The 18,243-nt window shown below is 39.9% G+C and overlaps 1 protein-coding gene across 11 annotated transcripts in view; it reads left to right on the top strand.

The window, feature by feature from the left end:
- The window catches only part of CLIP1 (CAP-Gly domain containing linker protein 1), a 93,184-nt gene that overhangs the window by 28,582 nt on the left and 46,359 nt on the right, over positions 1–18,243 (top strand). For 3 of the 11 annotated variants that reach the window (XM_089489702.1, XM_089489696.1, XM_089489698.1), the window contains exons 4-10: positions 5,204–5,328; positions 6,328–6,544; positions 6,928–7,125; positions 7,925–8,028; positions 8,804–8,864; positions 10,679–10,711; positions 16,103–16,207. In XM_089489702.1, the coding sequence (XP_089345828.1) occupies positions 5,204–5,328; positions 6,328–6,544; positions 6,928–7,125; positions 7,925–8,028; positions 8,804–8,864; positions 10,679–10,711; positions 16,103–16,207 (843 nt within the window). The remainder of the gene's footprint in view (positions 1–5,203; positions 5,329–6,327; positions 6,545–6,927; positions 7,126–7,924; positions 8,029–8,803; positions 8,865–10,678; positions 10,712–16,102; positions 16,208–18,243) is intronic. The other 8 variants (XM_089489694.1, XM_089489693.1, XM_089489700.1 and 5 more) reach the window with 4 other exon arrangements.

The raw sequence follows: 18,243 nt of genomic DNA, 5'->3' as shown, positions 1-18,243 counted from the left end.
AGCTGCTTTGGCTCATTACGACTTTACATCATCCCTTCTGAATTAGACTGGGTTGTCGTGCTCTGCTAAAAAAAGATCTGGCAGATCTTCTCTCTGCTCTTCAATTTTTTAGCAGTCTGCCTCAGTATAAGTGAAGGTCACTAGTGCAGCTATTTTAATCATATTGTAACATTGCCCTGCTTTTGGGTAAACTTGTCAAGTGGCCGTTTTAGAAAAGAGGTGGGGGGAAATCCCAACACAAGCCTGTACTTCGGTGACTTTTTGGGCATTTTTATTCCAAGGACAGATTATGAAAGTGTGGAATGGTTTATTCTTTGCAAGAGAAATGAAGATAATTGTTTCTGACGTGTTCTCTGCCGCCTCAGAGGGCAGAACTGGGCCTGCTGGTTTTGAATTACAGGAGGGTAGAATCTGATGAAACATTAGAAGGAATCTCTTGACAGTGAGAGTGGTTCAGCAGTAGAACCAGTTGTCTAGAGAAGTGATGGGTCTCCGCTTGACGTCTCCAAAAAGAGGCTGGACAGCTCCCTCCTGGGGATGCTTTAGCTGGAGATCCTGCACTAAGCAGGGGGTTGGAGTTGATGGCCCATGAAGCTCCTTCCAACGCTGTGATTCTGTGAAATATCTTCACTGTTAAAATCTGTTGTGAAACATTAAACACAGGTCAGAACGCCACGTGCATTTTGACAAAGCTATTTAAGTATTTAGGTTAGTAATCTTGGTCAAGGGGAAGTCAGATACTGGGCTTCCCTGCTCCAGGTCCTAATAATAATAATAATAGTAACAACAACAACAACAACAACAATAATAATAATCAAACTGTGTATCAGAGCTCAAAGCTATAGCCATGTTAGCCTGTAGAATCAGTGTGTAGAGAGATCTTATAGCACCTTTAAGGCTAACTGAAAGAAAGAAATTGGCAGCATGAGCTTTCGTAGACTACAGTCTACTCCCTCAGATCCAATTAGTGTATCAGAGTGGTATATCTGATGATATCCCCTATTCCCTATCCCCATTTCGAATGCCAGGATGGGAAAAAGGTTTAACATTCCCCGGCAAATGGATCACAGAATGGTGAGCAGGTCAAGATTCTGTGGGATGACAAGCAAAACCCAGAATTCGTTAATGTCTGCTTCCCGAAAATTTAACCTTCATTCTTGGCTTTGGTTTTGGTTATTGAAAAGTTTCAAGGCCTTAAAATGTAAATTATAGAAACATTTGGGTGGCTAAACAAGGCTTCCAGCAATTAGAAGTGGGGCTTTAGTGCCTCGTGGAGCTCCTTATCTGTCCTAGTCACTAGCAGAACCAGAATGCATTAAGAAAAATGGTTAAAAGAATGCAGTTTAATAAAGTATGCAAAACTTTATTTTTATTTACGGTATTTAATCCCTGCCCTTCAGTCCTAAAAGCTCTCAGTGCAGCTTACAATTATTATTTTTAACTAGGTTAGACAGTTCCCTGCATGTACTATGTACTATGCAAGTCAATCAGTGGAAAACTGCCTTAACTTCAATAAATAAAATCTGTTTAAATTTAAAATCATCTTCAGTCCAGTAAAGATTGATGTTTTGGATGCCTTGGACACCATTAAGTCTTTTTGGAGAGAAATTATCAACTTCAGCTAAAGATGAGCGATGTAATGCAGACAGTGCCTCCTTGTGGCATATGATGTGGACATGCTCAGGCATCATGCTTTTTTTATCGCATGCATTACAGTATATTAAGTTTGAATTAGTAAAATCTGTAGACATGCAATTTTAAATTATATTCCCGTGGCTTGGAATTTAACTGATGGTCGACATGACTGGGTCCTATGTGCTTATACTGTGCAGTGGCTAATATACTTACACACCAAGGGTGGAATGATAGATATTCAGTACGCTGATGACACCCAAATCTATTTCTCCGTATCTCGTTCGTCAGCCTCGAATTCTGATGGCATCTCTTCTCTCAATGAATGTCTTCAGGCGGTAATGGGCTGGATGAGGAAAAACAGATTGAAACTGAATCCAGACAAGACGGAGGTGCTCATGGTAGCGGCCCCGAAACCAAGAATTGGGTTGCAACCTCCAGTCCTGGATGGGGTCACACTCTCCTCCAGTGACTGTGTTCGCAGTCTGGGGGTGCTCCTTGACTCGTCGCTCCTGATGACAAATCAGGTAAATGCGACGGTCAGGAGTGCCTGTTATCAGCTTCGGCTGATACGCCAGCTGCGCCCTTTTCTGGAAGTAAGGGATCTCGAGACTGTTGTGCACACGCTGGTAACCTCACGCCTTGACTTCTGTAATGCACTCTACATGGGGCTACCCCTGTGCTTGACTCGGAAATTACAGCTGGTTCAAAACATGGCAGCCAGGCTTGTCTCAGGAACATCTAGGAGGGACCACATTACTCCGGTTTTGAGGTCCCTCCACTGGCTGCCTATCAGCTTCCGGGCCCAGTACAAGGTGTTGGTTATCACCTTTAAAGCCCTAAATGGCTTGGGTCCAAGCTATCTCAGGGACCGCCTCCTCCCGTACAATCCTCCCCGCGCTCTCCGGTCCTCTGGGAGGAACTTACTGCAGCCTTTAAAATCTAGGCTTGCGGCGACCTCCCAGAGGGCGTTCTCTGCTGTCACTCCCAAACTCTGGAACGACCTGCCAAATGAGATCCGTCAGATAACATCATTAGACAGCTTTAAAAAAGCGGTCAAGACGGATCTCTTCCGGCAGGCCTTTCCAGACTAACCATCCCGGCCCAGGTTCCCTGATTCCCTCATTCCTCCCGTGGCCCCATCTTAGTGATGGTCGAGGATCAACAGAGGGATATCAGGGTTTTTAGTTTTAATTGCTGTTTTTATGCTTGATATTGTGTTTTTAATATGTTATACTGTTTAATATTGTCTTAAGGGGGGGAGGGATAAAGTGTTTTTAATTGTTATATTTAATATTTTACTGTTGTCAACCGCCCGGATTGGTTTGCCACAGGGCGGTATGTAAATAAATATTATTATTATTATTAATATTATTATTATCCATATACTGTGTATTCCGCTCCCCTTCCCTCTCTCTTCTCTCTCCTCCCTGTTTTTATACTTATGTATATAGTTTGCCGTTCTGTTTTCCTTGGCTCATGATCCAGATTCTCATCATAAAGCATGTCAATTATATTCTGGGTGGAGTATACACTTGGTTCTTCATGTTTCTTCAGTGAACATGAGTAGTAGTTAGGCTTTCAGAATTAATGCTAGTAGATCAGACTTGTCTAAAGTGCTTTTGAAGGAAGGAGTAACTTCACTGGTCTGTTTTGCTTTGTGTGCACAAGGTCTTGAAAATGTTAATTCTGCATTTTTCTCATGCTGAAACAAGTTCCACCTCAATATCCTAACCGCCCCAGGATTGTGTTGATAAACTCTTATGGGTCTTATGATGGTGCCCTAAAACAGTACAAACAACAACAAAACCACCACCACTAAATGTGCTTTAGATTATCATCTATGTTGTTGTTGTTAGATATTTAGTCCAAACACTAGAACGCCTCATTAGGAATAATAGTCTGAAACACATTCAGTGAAGATGTGTTTTCTCTGGAGTAAACCCAACAAAATAAGGTTCAGATTATTTTATTTCACGTTGTACACATTTCTGACATTGTAACGCAGAAATCTTCATATCGCAGATATTTCTGTTAGTTTGAGTAGTTTGCTTTTCACGTTTCCTGTCTATATTAAAGCGTGTATTTCCTGTCTAGTAGAATTTTTGGCAATTGTAGCAGGTAATTTCCTTGTCTGGAAAAAAAGAGAGAAAATAACTTTCCTAAAATAGTTCATCCTGCTAAATTCAAGAGACTTCCTGAGTAACTAGTTACTGTTTTGAATGTGATATGTGTGTGAGAACTGTCTGTAGTCCTTGCCAGCTTAGTGTGGATGCATCCGCAATGGTTCAGTTTTGCTAAAGGCTGGCTTGTGCTAGCTACAATGGGCCCTTGGTGTCTGCTGGGATTTCAGTCCAGGAAGAGCACATGGATGCTCAAGTCCCATTATAAACAATGGCACAGTGAAATGGTGTCCCTTATATAAAATGACAAAACCAAGGTTTGCTTTTTAGAATGTATTTATTTTTAAAATATTTGCAACTCATGGATTGCTGAATCTATGGATAATGAATCTGTGGATATGGAGGGCGAACTGTATAGCTATGGCCCCATAAAGACAGGCCAAAATGAAGCTGCTTTGGGTCACTTTGGAGGTATGCTGTTTAAATGATGCATGCGTCCTAAGAGTCCAGAAGCAATGCCAAAGCCATGCTCCAGTCCTATTTTGGCCTGTCTGTATGGGGCCTTTGATTTGAGAATCTAAACCTGCAAGTAAATCATGGTTTGAGCTATGTGTTTGGGTTCACTTCCCATCTACTTGACAGTTTCATTTTGGTGATACAGTGGCCTCTGGAGGCCAAATGATTGCTGTGGCAATGGCTTATCAGTTCAGATATAACTATAACTCCAAACCATAGTCTTCAAGCTGTGGTTTCCAGTTCTAGGTTTTTGGCCAGTATCAATCTCTGTTTGGTCATCATGCCAAGCCATCATTAAGCTTTCTAAAACTTAGTCTGTATGATGTTTTGAACTGAGCTGGTGACAGGCTTTTTCTCATGCTGTTCTTGCACGCTTTCTTAATATCTTGTCAAAGACAGGAAGGCACATACCTGAGGAGTTATGAGCTTAAATCTAGTGCCTGGTCCCAAGTAGAGTAGCCCATTGAATGAAGAGAAGTGTTGTCCTACCAATTTTTCATTGTTTCGGTGAGTTTGGGACAAGCAGCTGGACTTAGGGCAGAAACTTGCCAAGCCAAAGACCAGGTTTCTTTTCTGGTCATTTTTAGCCCTTTCCTTGTGTAGATCTTCATTTTGGCCAGAAAATAGAACTGAATTTGCTGCCAGTTTGTACAATGTGTAAACTCACCTAACTGTGGAATTTGTAAATAATTTCATAGGGATGGCAAGAAGATATATGTGATATATATGCACCAGATAACATTATAAGGAGAAGGGTAATATGTGGTAGCAGGTAAGGTTGTACTGAATTCTCCATTAAATGCCTGAAAAGCCCAATGATAATTATTTGAATGTGCACAGGAGTTTTGCTTCTAATGTGGTACTGTTTTTTCATTTCTTTTCTATTTTATGGTGATGAAATTGTTTTCATTTCTCCTCTCTCCTCAAATCAGGTTGGTGGTACGAAAGCTGGCGTAGTTCGCTTCCTGGGAGAAACAGACTTTGCTAAAGGTGAATGGTGTGGTGTAGAATTAGATGAACCTCTGGGAAAGAATGATGGTGCAGTGGCTGGAACAAGGTGAGTTCAAATCCAGCAAAGCAACAAAATGCCTGAGAGTGCTAGTTGGGGTGCAGCTTTCAGCCCTGCTGAGTCAGCTTTGGAATATTCTAGCATCTAGGCAGGGAAAATAGCATTTCTTCCCTCTCCTCTCAAAAAGACATTTTAAAAATCATGCATGAAGGGATGATGGCTTCTTATTTTCTACCATGATGCAGCCATTCCACATGTTTATTGCAACTAGGCCACCTGGGTGAATGCAAATTTATACTGGTTCTTGAAGACTCAGTGCAGTCCTTCTTGCTTCTTTTAAAAAATCTGGTCTTTCAGTCACATCATCGCCCAAACATGCCTCATGCATACAGTTCTGAAGACTCATGTCAGTGTGTGTGGATTTATTTGGGTTTTTTTTTTTCTTTAAGATTACTTTTGGGGTTATGGGAAGTGAAAAAACAAGCAGGGAATGTTCAGGGAATGTCTGGAGAAATGCTGGGTAGTGAGTATTAGAATTGCGATAATTCGATAACTTTCCAGCTGTGTATTGCAATGTGCAATCATTAATATGCAAAATGTCTCTGAAGATGCCAACCACAGATGCTGGTGAAACGTCAGGAATAAACTATTCTAGAACATGGCCACATAGCCTGAATAACCCACCAAAAATATGCAAACAGTTTATATTATCTGTGAAACTTTTAAAAAATAGCCTCGGTAAACCGCAGAGGAGGCATTCACTTTCCTTATACAATAGTGTTAGCGCTATTAATTTTATGGCAGTTAAACTTGTGCAAGGAGCAACAAATAACTTATGACACAAAGTATTTATTGATAGCACTGAAGTGTTGTATATCTATTTAATCAATTTATCTGCGTCTTACACTATCTTGAAGCAGGCAACATATCTGCGTATAAGAGTGCACACATTTGTGTTTTTTAAAACACTTAAACTGTCCAAAAAGAAATAGATTTTTCTGTTCAATATGATTTCATTTCTGGATTTTTTTCTCTCTTTGCCCCAAGGTACTTCCAGTGCCAGCCCAAGTATGGCCTGTTTGCGCCTGTTCATAAAGTTACCAAGATTGGCTTTCCGTCAACGACACCAGCAAAAGCCAAGACAACAGTCAGAAAAGTCATTCCGACACCCACAAGCTTGAAACGCAGCCCAAGTGCCTCCTCTCTCAGCTCTCTCAGTTCCGTGGCCTCATCAGTAAGCAGCAAACCAAGCCGTACAGGACTAGTAAGCTTCTTTTCTTATTGCATCTTTTAAGTCTTCAGAGAAGAAATAGGAACATCACACGGTCAGTGTTTGGTGCTTGTAAAACAAGGGGATAGTACAGATCTTGAGAGACATCATAAACCACTTTTCTTCTAACACAGGGTGGGGAGTGGGCAGCTTGCAGACCACATGCAGCTCCCACATGCAGCCATGTTTGTGGCTCCTAGGAGCCTGCAGGTGTAACATAATTTCACATTTTGGACTATCAACAAAGAAATGTATGCAGAATTACACTGGTTAGCTCATAGTTAAACAGGTGGTCAGAGTAGGTGAAACTAAAGTGTACTCTTATCCTTTTCAAGTGGTAGCTAAGGTCTTTAACATTGCATATCTTATTTTTGAAGTTGACAGAAACATCATCAAGGTATGCAAGGAAAATCTCGGGCACCACTGCTCTTCAGGAAGCCCTCAAAGAGAAACAACAACACATAGAGCAACTACTGGCTGAGAGGGACCTGGAGAGAGCGGAGGTTGCCAAGGCCACCAGCCATGTTGGGGAAATAGAGCAGCAACTGGCTCTGGCACGAGATGGGCATGATCAGGTAGGCCTTGACGATTTGCCTGTTGAAATGGTGATTACAGAAAATAAATACAGCCTAGTGCTCATTTATCCTCCAGCTGTTTTAGACTTCATCTCCCACAGTCCCTTACCATCAAGCCAGGCTGGCTAGGGATTCTGGGAGTTGGTGCCCAAAACAGCTGGAGGGCCAAAGGTTGGGAACCACTTTGCTAATGCAAGAGGAAGATCAAGTCAAAAAGGTCTTGCTATACTTTGAGAGGTCTCTTTGCTTGCTATTTATCTTTATTTATTCATTTTATTTTTATCCCGCTTTTCTCCCAAATGAGATTATTATTGTTGTTATTATTGTTATTATTATACTTTATTTATATAGCGCTATAGATTTACACAACGCTGTACATATAGACAATAAAATCGATAAAAATGAAACCTGCCAATGGCGTACATTCTACAAAATACATATAAAACAATAGATAATAATACAAGATAGATTCAAAGTGGCTTACAGCATACGTTAAAACAGGGCAGTTGAAACGGTATGAAGTACAGACATTTAAAAATTAGCAAATAATATCTTCAGTTAAAACGCTGTTTTCAAAACACTGACATTTAAAACATACCAAATCAACTGCTAGGATAATGCATCAGCTCTGTGTTACCTCACTTCTCACAAAGTATGACCTTTGCAAGTAAGTTTCAGGCCTTGATGAAGAGGGCGATGCTACATCTTTTGAAGCAATATGTCATTTGTGTAGCCAGTTCACTGTAGCTTGATTTAAGTAAAATGAGAGACTCATCTAAAGTACTTTTTTCAAAATCAGCGCATACTTGAAATGGAAACTAAGATGGACCAGTTGCGGGCCTTGGTAGAAGCCGCTGACAGAGAGAAAGTGGAGCTCCTTAATCAATTAGAGGAAGAGAGAAGGTAAGTTAAATCTGCTCCCAAAATGCCCCCCTCGGAGATTTTTTTCCCTCGGGCAATTTACAACTCTTTATGAATGTTAATGATGAAGAGGAAGAAAAATAAGGGGAAAATAGCGACAAGTTCATTTGTGGTTATGTTTATGAGGAAGAAAGAAAATAACAAAGTCTAGTTGTTCTGACCAGTTCTTACTTCCCCTTGCAATCTGTTACATGCTTCTGTGAAAATATCTGACAAAGGGCATAAATGAACATTTTTCTGTTGATAGGTACTCTAATATTAAAGATAAACTATTTATAAATGAGAGATTAAAAATAAAGCAAGCTGGTGGTTTGTTTGCAAAGTGGCAGCAGATCTTAAGGAAAGCGTTATATGGAGCAGACCATTGAATGTACCTGGACATCCTTAAAATCCTTAAAATCATGATGAGCTCAGTTACAATCCAACATTAAAGAAAGTTAGTAGATCTGAGTTCTTTACATCATGGAATGGTACAAGTTTGGTACAAGTTTGCTCCATTGGCATCATGCAGCGCCTTGTGGAAGCAGGATTAATGCATGCTGTACAGATGGAACATTCTGCATTTTCCTTAGTAGGAACAAGAAGCCAGTCCCTTTTCTATAGAATTCCAGATTTTTGTAAACCAATGCTTGTCTTCTCTCTTTTATAATAAATTAAAAATAGTGTAGCTGTGATGCTTGGTTTTCCTCCTTTAAAGTGGCACATTGCTAGGTGAATCCAATTGAATTTATTCTGCTTTTCCCCTTTTTATTCACAGGAGGGTTGAAGACCTCCAGTTCCGTGTAGAAGAGGAATCCATTACCAAAGGTGACCTAGAGGTAAAATTTCTCCATGCTGTTAAAACTGGTTCATATGGTAGGATGTTGAAAAGGAAACAATTCTAGCTGCTACTACCACTACAGCACATCACAGGAGAATAAAACACAAGGATTTTATATATATATATATATATATATATATATATATATATATATATATGTGAGAGACAGTCCAGGAATCTACATAAAGTAGAGATACCATTATCTCATTTACTGGGATATAGTCAAAAGTTTTGGAGACTTTCTTTCTAATTCTTTTTCCCATATGCAAACAAGTGACTTCTTCTCATTTGTTTTTGGTTGTTTAATTCTTCCCATTCTGCTATTTTATACAACATTTTGCAGATGCTTTCCCAAAATGTTTATTAAAATTGCCAAGTAGAAATGCCACGCTAAAGTTATAAAACTCGCAGTGTGTAAATATAGGTTTCCTGAAGTAAGTGCTGAAGGCCAATAGAATTTGTTCTTTGGCCAGAAGTACAGTTGAGCACTGCTAATATATATGCTCAGTATCATCCTGTAGTTCAATTTAGTTTTCAATAATTCATTCCATCCAAGTTTTGGATCAAGTACTGTAGTCAAGAGTATATACTGAGCATGTTCTTACTTTATTGCTAACAAATGTTACCAGACTGTGCAGGCCATGTTACTTGGCAAATTAGATTTAAATAGTGGAGCCCAATGTAAACACTGCCAGTTTTGTACACTTAATTCATAATGTTGGCTGTCCTGAAGCTTCTTTAACATGGTCTTTAATATGTTTTTGTTTATACTCTAAAAAAAGCAGTGTATAGTAAATGTCTTTTCCCTTGCACCATGTGCAATGCTAAGTTCAAAACTGACATGCAGAGCTGCAAATAATTTCATACTGGAAGTGCTAGCCTTGTACTGAGTTATCCATTTCACATTAACATCTTCTTTAGTTATTCTTTTACTTTAATCTTCCATCCATTTTATCTGGATTCTTCATGGAACACTCATTTACCTTCTCAGCCTGTGGCCTGCATCTTTTTGTGTGTGTGTGTGTTACCAATATGCAGGGAAAATGCAAGTTCATTATTATTTATTTTAACATTTTCTATGCTGCGATTCTCAGGGCAGCGTTATTTTGAAAAGACTTTGTGTAATACAGGGGAGAATTGGATGAGCTCTCCCCACTGCCCATCACCTTCAGACCCACAGCAAAATGCTTGTGAACTGGTTGTATGACCCTTTCAGCATGGTCATTTGATCAAGAAGTCAGATTTGCTTGAAGGCATCCTTGCTATATGCCAAACTGTTGTCCTTGTAACTTCACAATATGACCACATTTACAAGGCTTCCTAGAAGACCACATTAAGCATCTAGCTACCCTTCCATTCTCTTTCACACTTGAAACACCCAACAAACAGCAAAACAGCATGGGAAATTGCCATAATGCAGTCCTATGCTGCTGGGAATCATATAGCAATATTACAACTAGGTAGGTTTGATTTGGGTGCCTTCTCCCACTCAGTGTACTTCTTAACACATTTGGCTTTCATGCAGATCAGTGTATTTTTGAAGCCTGGGAAATGTTTTATTCTGGACTATAGTCCCCAGAATCCACCAGCTAGAATGGCTGCTTCTTCCTTTTTGCGGTTTCAGGTAGATCTTGCTAAATTGTGGGGATCACTGGAAGAGGAAATAATTTCTGGAGGATGGGAGCAATTGAGTGTATCACCTCCAGCAAAACGGGAAATGTATATGCTCCCTCATTTGCCTCCGTCCTGGTTGTATTGGGATTGTAGTGCTGAGCATTCTGGTGAACTCTTTGTTTTAATTTTTGCCAATAGCAAAAGAGGCAGATTTCTGAAGACCCTGAGAATGTAAGAGGACATCTGAATGTGTGGAGACATCTTCCCCCTCCTTCCTTAACACAGATTACTTACCAATAAAACTTGGTTGATGAAGTACTTTAACCACTAATGATGTAGTCGGCCTTTGGGGCCTTAGTTTCTCTGCTTGTGTGCATGTAGCTTTGAGAACCATTGCAGTATTTTAAAAGTAGGCCCTTGTATAATCAAGAGAATTTCTCCCTCCACTCAACCAATATTTTCTGGGTAACCCAGGAGTGCCCACTAGTGTCCACTGGGTGGAAATTCAGGAGGCTCTGTTGGCTGTCTTCATGCATTGTTTCCATCTGAGAAAAGAAAAGAAAAGGGCAGGTCAGAGAGAAATTGATAATGAAATCTAATTGTAATCTATTGTATCATCTAGCTGCCCCATTAATAAGCAGAATGCATACTCTGCATCACAGAGATTCTTCACACACAGACACACACACACACTTTTTGTTTGCAAAACCCAAAGGTTGGGAAGAATTTAACTAAACAAGTAAGGATAATTTTAGTTCCTTTTTGGTATGCTGAAATATCAGTGGCGCTTTCAAGAAGCTATCTGAGATGGAGCTGGCTGCTTTCTCACCTCAAACAGACTTTCTTCTTGTGGCTGATGTTTGTTTCCTGCTGTATGTCCTTCATTGTCCCATTGGCACAGCTGACCATAGCAATCTTTTATTCTCTGTTCTTTCAGATCAGGCTCGTGGTATAGTTCAATGAAATCTGCATGTGCCCTGTCTTTCTCTTCCCCTTACCTTTTCTACATTGGGTTTCTCTGTCTTTCTTTTCCCCTAGCAAGGCTTTTGCCCTACAAAATCATTTTTTTTTCCCACAGGGAGTTATTAAGTCATGCCTGGTAATGGTTATTTGAGCATTTGCCAACAAGACCTGCACCCATCCCAGCTGAGTTCTGAGCATCCCAGCACCTAACATTCAGATTGTCTTTTGGCCATTAAGCACCACTTGTCCCAGAAAAGTTAGTGCTGCAAAACTGGATTGCCAGCTGTCTGTGGGAAATCTGACTGAACTTATCCCTGTGTATTCACAGCAACTTAATATCAGGAATTTAGTGTGTGTTCAACATATTGAGACAAGGCCTGTGTTGAAAAGGTTGCTAGCTGTATGGAAAAGTACCCGTCCTTGTGGCATCTGCATATTTTATTTATTTGCTTGTCTGTTTAATTTATCTATAACCTGCCTTTCTCTCAGCATGGGAGGTGGCTTGCAATCTGATAATAAGAAGCCACAATTCAACAAGCAATCATATTAAAGCACCACCAATTTTTTAAAAAAATGTAAATTCATTTTAAAACATAACAATAAAGTTAAAAAGAAAGCCCACGTACACACCATAAGGACTTCCCATGAACAATTAATAATCAGATACCTGTTTGAATGCAAATGTATTTGCCTGCCATTGAAAGACAGCACAGGGGGGGTCATGCTAGCTTACCATGGAAGTTGTTGCACAGCCTGGGAGCAGCCATCAAGAAGGTCATCTTGCTTTTCTTCACAGACAAGCTCACAGACAGTGGTGGGACCAGGAGAAAGCCCTCCTATAAGGATCTTAAGACAGCCTCACAAAGCAACTTAAAGAATACAAATTCATTATGTGGAGTCCACTGGATGAGCAGTATCTCACAAAGTGAACTACCCCATGAAATAATAATAATAATAATAATAATAATAATAATAATAATAATAATTTTTCTATTTCCCGCCTTTCCCTGCGGATCGAAGTGGGATCCCATCGAAAACAGCAATACAGTCTACAAAATACATAACAGATTAAAAACATCATCATATAACCACAATACACAATACAATACAATACAATACAATACTAGTCAATGCTAGTAGGCCAGCAACATTACAGTAGAGGAAACAACGCATCTGATTCATCTGTTTTTCCATATAGTCTACACGGGTGGGAATCCTTATGCCATGATAAATGCATTTATTGCAACAGACTAACTGCACCAGAAGGTTATCCCCGTAGAGGGTTCTGTGCAGAAGTGAAGATGTAGACTATTAGCTGGCTTGCCTCATCAGATTCTGGGGGAAAGGAATCACTGATGTCAAACAAGAAACAAAAACAGCCACACCAAAACCAGCCCTTGGAACAGCACAGAACTATGTCACTTTCAGAATTTGTTAGTCTGTGCAGTCTTCAGTCCAGCGTCTCATTTTCATCATGAGTAAACCCAAAACCTTAAATGGCCTGATAGAAATTTTGGGATAGTGACAGAAATAAAGCAAATATCACAACTTTCAGTAGTGACTCCACAATAGTGGAATTCTTTCATTGGGGACACCCATCTAACCCCTTCCCTCCCTACCTTTAGGTGAGTCATTAAGATGTTGTTTTATTTTTCCTTTATTGTTCTCTTGCAGCCTATTAAGTGCTATTCTTTATAATATTAATCACTCTCCTTTAATCATTTCTCCCTTCATGATTAGTTGTAGATCAGTTTAGATACATATATATTTAAAAGTGGGTTATAAATACCATGGTGTAAGTAAGAATAAATACTTTTCAGTCCATTGGGTGTCCTTTAAATGGACTGAGGCTGACTCACCCTTTTCGGTCAGTATACTAGAAATGGCTGTAGCAGCTAATCTTTTATGGTCCTACTCCTCTACAAATATAATGGACTTCTTCTCATCATTATCATCCTCATCCTGCTTTTTCGCTAGCAGTTCAAAGAAATGTAGCTACACAATATTCCAAATACAATAATATCATTAGACTAGCCATAAATAAAAACTATTTAAAAACAGTTATTAAAAATAACAAATGTCTGCCCCCCACATCATGGATTAGCCCACCACTCTGTCCTTGTTATATTTTTATTGAGTTTTTTAATTATGTTTTTAATAGATATTTTAATTGTACATGTTTAATCCTGTTTTAAGGGGGGGAATTTGGGACATAATTTTGTAAATGTGGATTTTAATATGTTGTGAGCCGCTTTGATTGTCTTGTAACAGAAAAGCGGGATATAAATAAAAGTTTTATTTTATTTATTTAAATGAAATACAGGCTGTACAGCACAATTCTGCAAGGCCTAATCCCCTTCAATAGTCAGTCTTCAAGGCCCTGCTGAAATTTAAAAGTAGCGCTAGGCCATGTCATTGATGCTTCAAGGTGTACAAGGTTCCACCCTTCTCATTTTGCATAGCTCACCCCTTCCCTGAGCTCTCTATCTTTAAATGGCCCTTTTAAAAAAGTTTTTTTTAAATAGGCATTATGCCCATATAAAATAGATTAACTAATCAGAGGTGTTAAAATGGTACACACTGCTGCAGGTACTTCAGCTACTTGATAAGTCACTACCCATGTCAAACCTATGCCCCTTAAAAAGGGAGAAGTACCACTTGACAGCGGTGGTGTGGATGGAGCACTTGTAGGATATCTGTACTGAAAATTCACTGGACAGTGCCAAAAGTGCCTTTCAGTTCCACTTGTGGCTGATAGCAGGAAATCAGTGATTTATTCATGCCAAGAACCATCTGTCCACCAGCACTTCAAAGATAGCACTTGAGATACCATCCCACCACCTCATACCAGTCTTGTGTTGGGGTTGCTGTTGGGCAAGGTGCTCACTGAATATGCCCAACTCCTATATTCCTCTACTATTGCCCCACCCCGTTCACTTTATCTTTTCTCCCTGAACTTAATCTGCACCACTTCCCAGAGAAAGAAGGGAAGGCATGCACAGGCTACTGCTCTTTCTCTGCACAAAGATATCTCCCAGACTCAACTTGGCCTGCTGGCCTTTTAGGGGATGGTAGTTGAACAGGCAGCAGACTCAAGGAAGAGCAACAGAAGAGCCAGAAGGATCAATGAATTGGCACTGGCCTCCTGTCAGCTCCATGAGGTCTGCTCTTCCCTCTTATTCCTCTAGTGTGCCCCTCTAGGAAAACTTGTGACTGTCCTGGCATCCAGTGAATCAGACTGCTTGTACATTTATGAACAGTTGTTCTGATGTGCCATGATTTAAAACATTCACTATTTACAGTTAAGATTATGAAAGATGCCACCTAGAAGGCATTTTTTAAACATTACAACATACTCGTATGTCATTTTCTTGTCTGAAGCAAATTGTCAGCAATCTATGTTGTTCCCTCCTTTCCTCTCTCTCTGATCAGTTTGTAGCAGTTCTTTGAGGAGCATCCTATAGCAATTCACTGTCAACATGTCTCTGAGAAAACCCAGATTATTTGGCAGCACTCTGTTGAGTTTCACATACACAGGGATAGCCATTTTGGCTAACGTGCACGTTCCAAAATCTGTATTGTGGCAATGCCTTTATCAGACTAGCCAAAAAGGCATAAAGATTTCTGCACAAACTTTTGAAACACTAGAGTTTTAGTTACATGAAATAATCATCCTTAGAGGAGGAAGAGCCTTCATTTTAGTGTGGGCTTGAGCCATTTCTTCTTTCTGGGTGACATGTGATTATCGATCCTTCTAGATTTAGTAGTAGAACTGTTTAACAAAGCAAGATCAAGGTGGTGGTGGAGGGGACTTATCAGCTCCTAGGGATGCTGTTATGCCTAGTGAATTGGTCCATAAGTAGAAATCTAGGTGGACATTTTGCCTGCTACAGCCAACCAATATTTTGCAAGAAATTCCAGGAGTCAGCTATGTTTGGGTATTCAATGTTCACTGAAAGGAGGTGAAAGTATAAGAGAATTTAAGGCAGCCTTTTAAGTTGAGTTCCACCACCTGCTTGAAATACAAGTTAAAGCATCCCCAACAGATGGCTGTTAAACTACTTGTTGAAGATGTCATGCAAGACCCCCCCCCCCCCCAGGTAACTGGGTGCATTGTTGAACTGCCTTTACTATAATGGATTTCCCCCCCTAAAGCTCAGCTGAAATTACCCTCCATCACTTAGGTTCAGTGGATCTAGTACTTCCCTTTTGGGTAGCGCAGAACAAATCTTTGCCCTCTTCTGTGCAACAGCCCTTCAGGTTATTTTGAATCATGTCTTACAAAGCATTAACTGTTCTAATTTGTGCTGATAATATTGCCACACTGATAAATAACTTTGGCTGCATGAGTTTACCTTGCCACTTTTTTTGTCCATGCTCCTTTGTCTGTGTATGTATGTGCACATCTTTTCTCTCAATGTATCAGCCGTGTGTTACGCCTTCACGTGAGTCTCCCATCTGCAGCATCACCCTGTTCATTTCTCCTACCCACTTCGCCTTATTTTTATGTTTTGTTTTGTTATCCACTTGCATCGTTTGCTGCTCATCGCTGGTCGAAGACAACTGGTGGCACATCCTGCATGTAGCTCCTCTTTCCTCTTGTGCTGGCATGTGATGGTGGCACTGTTGTGTTCTCTTCCTTTCCCTTTTTACTAACAGACGCAGACCAAACTGGAGCATGCCCGCATTAAGGAGCTTGAACAGAGCCTGCTCTTTGAAAAGACCAAAGCTGACAAACTCCAGAGGGAGTTAGAAGACACTAGGGTAATGGACTTCACTATTTCAATGAACAAGGCCTTTTTGTGTATATAAAGGGGAAAGGTCCTGGTGCTAGAAGTGAGTGGGCACACTGTGCCTTGGAAAAGAAAGCACACAGTCCTCTGTTCCACTGCCGTGACATTTAACAAAGCATTTCTTAAAATGGTCTTCTTAACACTGATGTAGGTACGGTGCTTGCAAAGAAAGGGATCAAGGATAATACATCCAAAACACAACCAAGGAGACCAAGAACCTCAAAACTCCATGGGATGGCATTCGGTTGACAACTACAGTTAAATCACACTTCAGCGGATGATGAAATAATGGATTGTGATGACTTCTTTTGCTGTTTTGATTCAGCTTGGTGGTGGTTCTTTCAGTAGTGGTTAGGTAAAGGTCTTTACGCTCCTTGGCGATATCTGCACCTTTTGAGCTGGTGATCACCTTTTATAGAGACATTGTGAAGAGTCTTCACACATTTACATCTTGTACACAGGTTATTTCTGCCAACCTTCTTTAGTAGCAAAGGTCAGACAGCAGCAAGACCTGCAAAGGTCAAACAGCAGCAAGTGATTCTGTAAAGTGCCTCACTGAAGATGTTGACAAAGAAAGGGAACATTTCAGTACCTACAAATCATCCTTTGACTCTACGGTATCTCAAGTGAAGCTAGGTCACTTTAGATATACTGTATCCTTTGAGAATTAGCAAAGATTTGATTATCTTCCACAAACACACAGAGAGACTTTTGTACTCTTTAGCAGACTGCACAACGTCTGTTTTAATATTTTGCTTTGAGAGGAATCTAGCATCTAGAACTTGGGGTATTCCTTTAATTTTGAACTGGGGCCAGCTTCTAGTGACCAACCCTGAATTCTTCAGACTAGGCACGTCACATTGCTGATCACTGCTCTAAATTGTATTTGCAGATTATCCAGTTAACTTGCTTTTGTAGCTACATAAAACGATTAAATAGATCCTTTTCTTCCCATTAGCCAAAGCGCAAGTTTCTAAACATATATACACCCCCTCCTTTTTTTTTACATTCTTGGTAGGAGTTGAGAATTTGTGTATGGTTACACTGAAACTAGTTTACAGAGACAGAGAAAGTTATCTATCAGCAATACCAGGCTTTTTTTAAAAAAAAATTCTGACTATACCTCTGCAATTTTACTTCAGTATATGCAGGTCCCATATGTACAGTCCTACATATAACAAAGTGCTTTTTAACAGATCTTTCTACTTGCATAATGCAAATTTGATATCTTGTGAATTTAGACTTTGCTCTGTCTCAGTGAATTTAGCTAAAGTTCTCATGTCTCTGCAGTGATCTTGAAGTCAGTGCTGACTTCAAATTTCAGTGCTGAATAATGAAGGATCCACACCATTTTCAACTTTCTGGTTTTGCATTGAGTTGGTGTCCATTACTATTAAATTATTTCTCTGAAGAAAACAGTTTAGCATCTTATCTCTCTTTGCCAGACAGTCTCCAATCTGCAAGCATAATGTTAGCCAGTTCTCCTAAAAGTTCTTTTCAAAGCAATGGATTCTCTTTGGCTAGGGAAATGCCTGCTGATAACATTTATCATTTATTCAGACTTGTTCATACATCAGCTCTTTTCTCAGTCTCAGAACTAAACAAAATTTAATAAATGTCTGCATTTTATTCTGAGTGTTGGTTTATACACCTCTTTTCTCTGCTTTTGTCCAACAGCACCCTGATGCAGTGTTTTTAAATCTTCTCTGAGTGGCCTGTGTCACCAAATATTTCTTTTAGGTGTATGCATGAGATGACAGAAAAATTGTCTCTTATTTAGGGCCAAGGCTCACCTTGGTGGGGCAGCTTTACATTCTGCCTTCAGCTCCACTGAAACCAAGATCTATGTCATGCTTTGAAACAGTGTAACTAAAATGTGCTATGTGTAGGATATTAGATTTCTAAACTCCAGTTTAAGCCTTATACGATCTATGTAGAATAGTGACTTTCCACATTTTGTCAACTGGCATTCCCTCCCAAGACTTCAAACAATGAATTCTATTAAAC

Source organism: Sceloporus occidentalis, unplaced genomic scaffold, assembly GCF_023333645.1.
Source record: "Sceloporus occidentalis isolate IW3139 unplaced genomic scaffold, rSceOcc1.0.p SCAF_41, whole genome shotgun sequence".
Lineage (NCBI taxonomy): Eukaryota > Metazoa > Chordata > Lepidosauria > Squamata > Phrynosomatidae > Sceloporus > Sceloporus occidentalis.
Note: the sequence above shows the minus strand (reverse complement) of the source record. Positions and strands in the feature narration are given on the sequence as shown.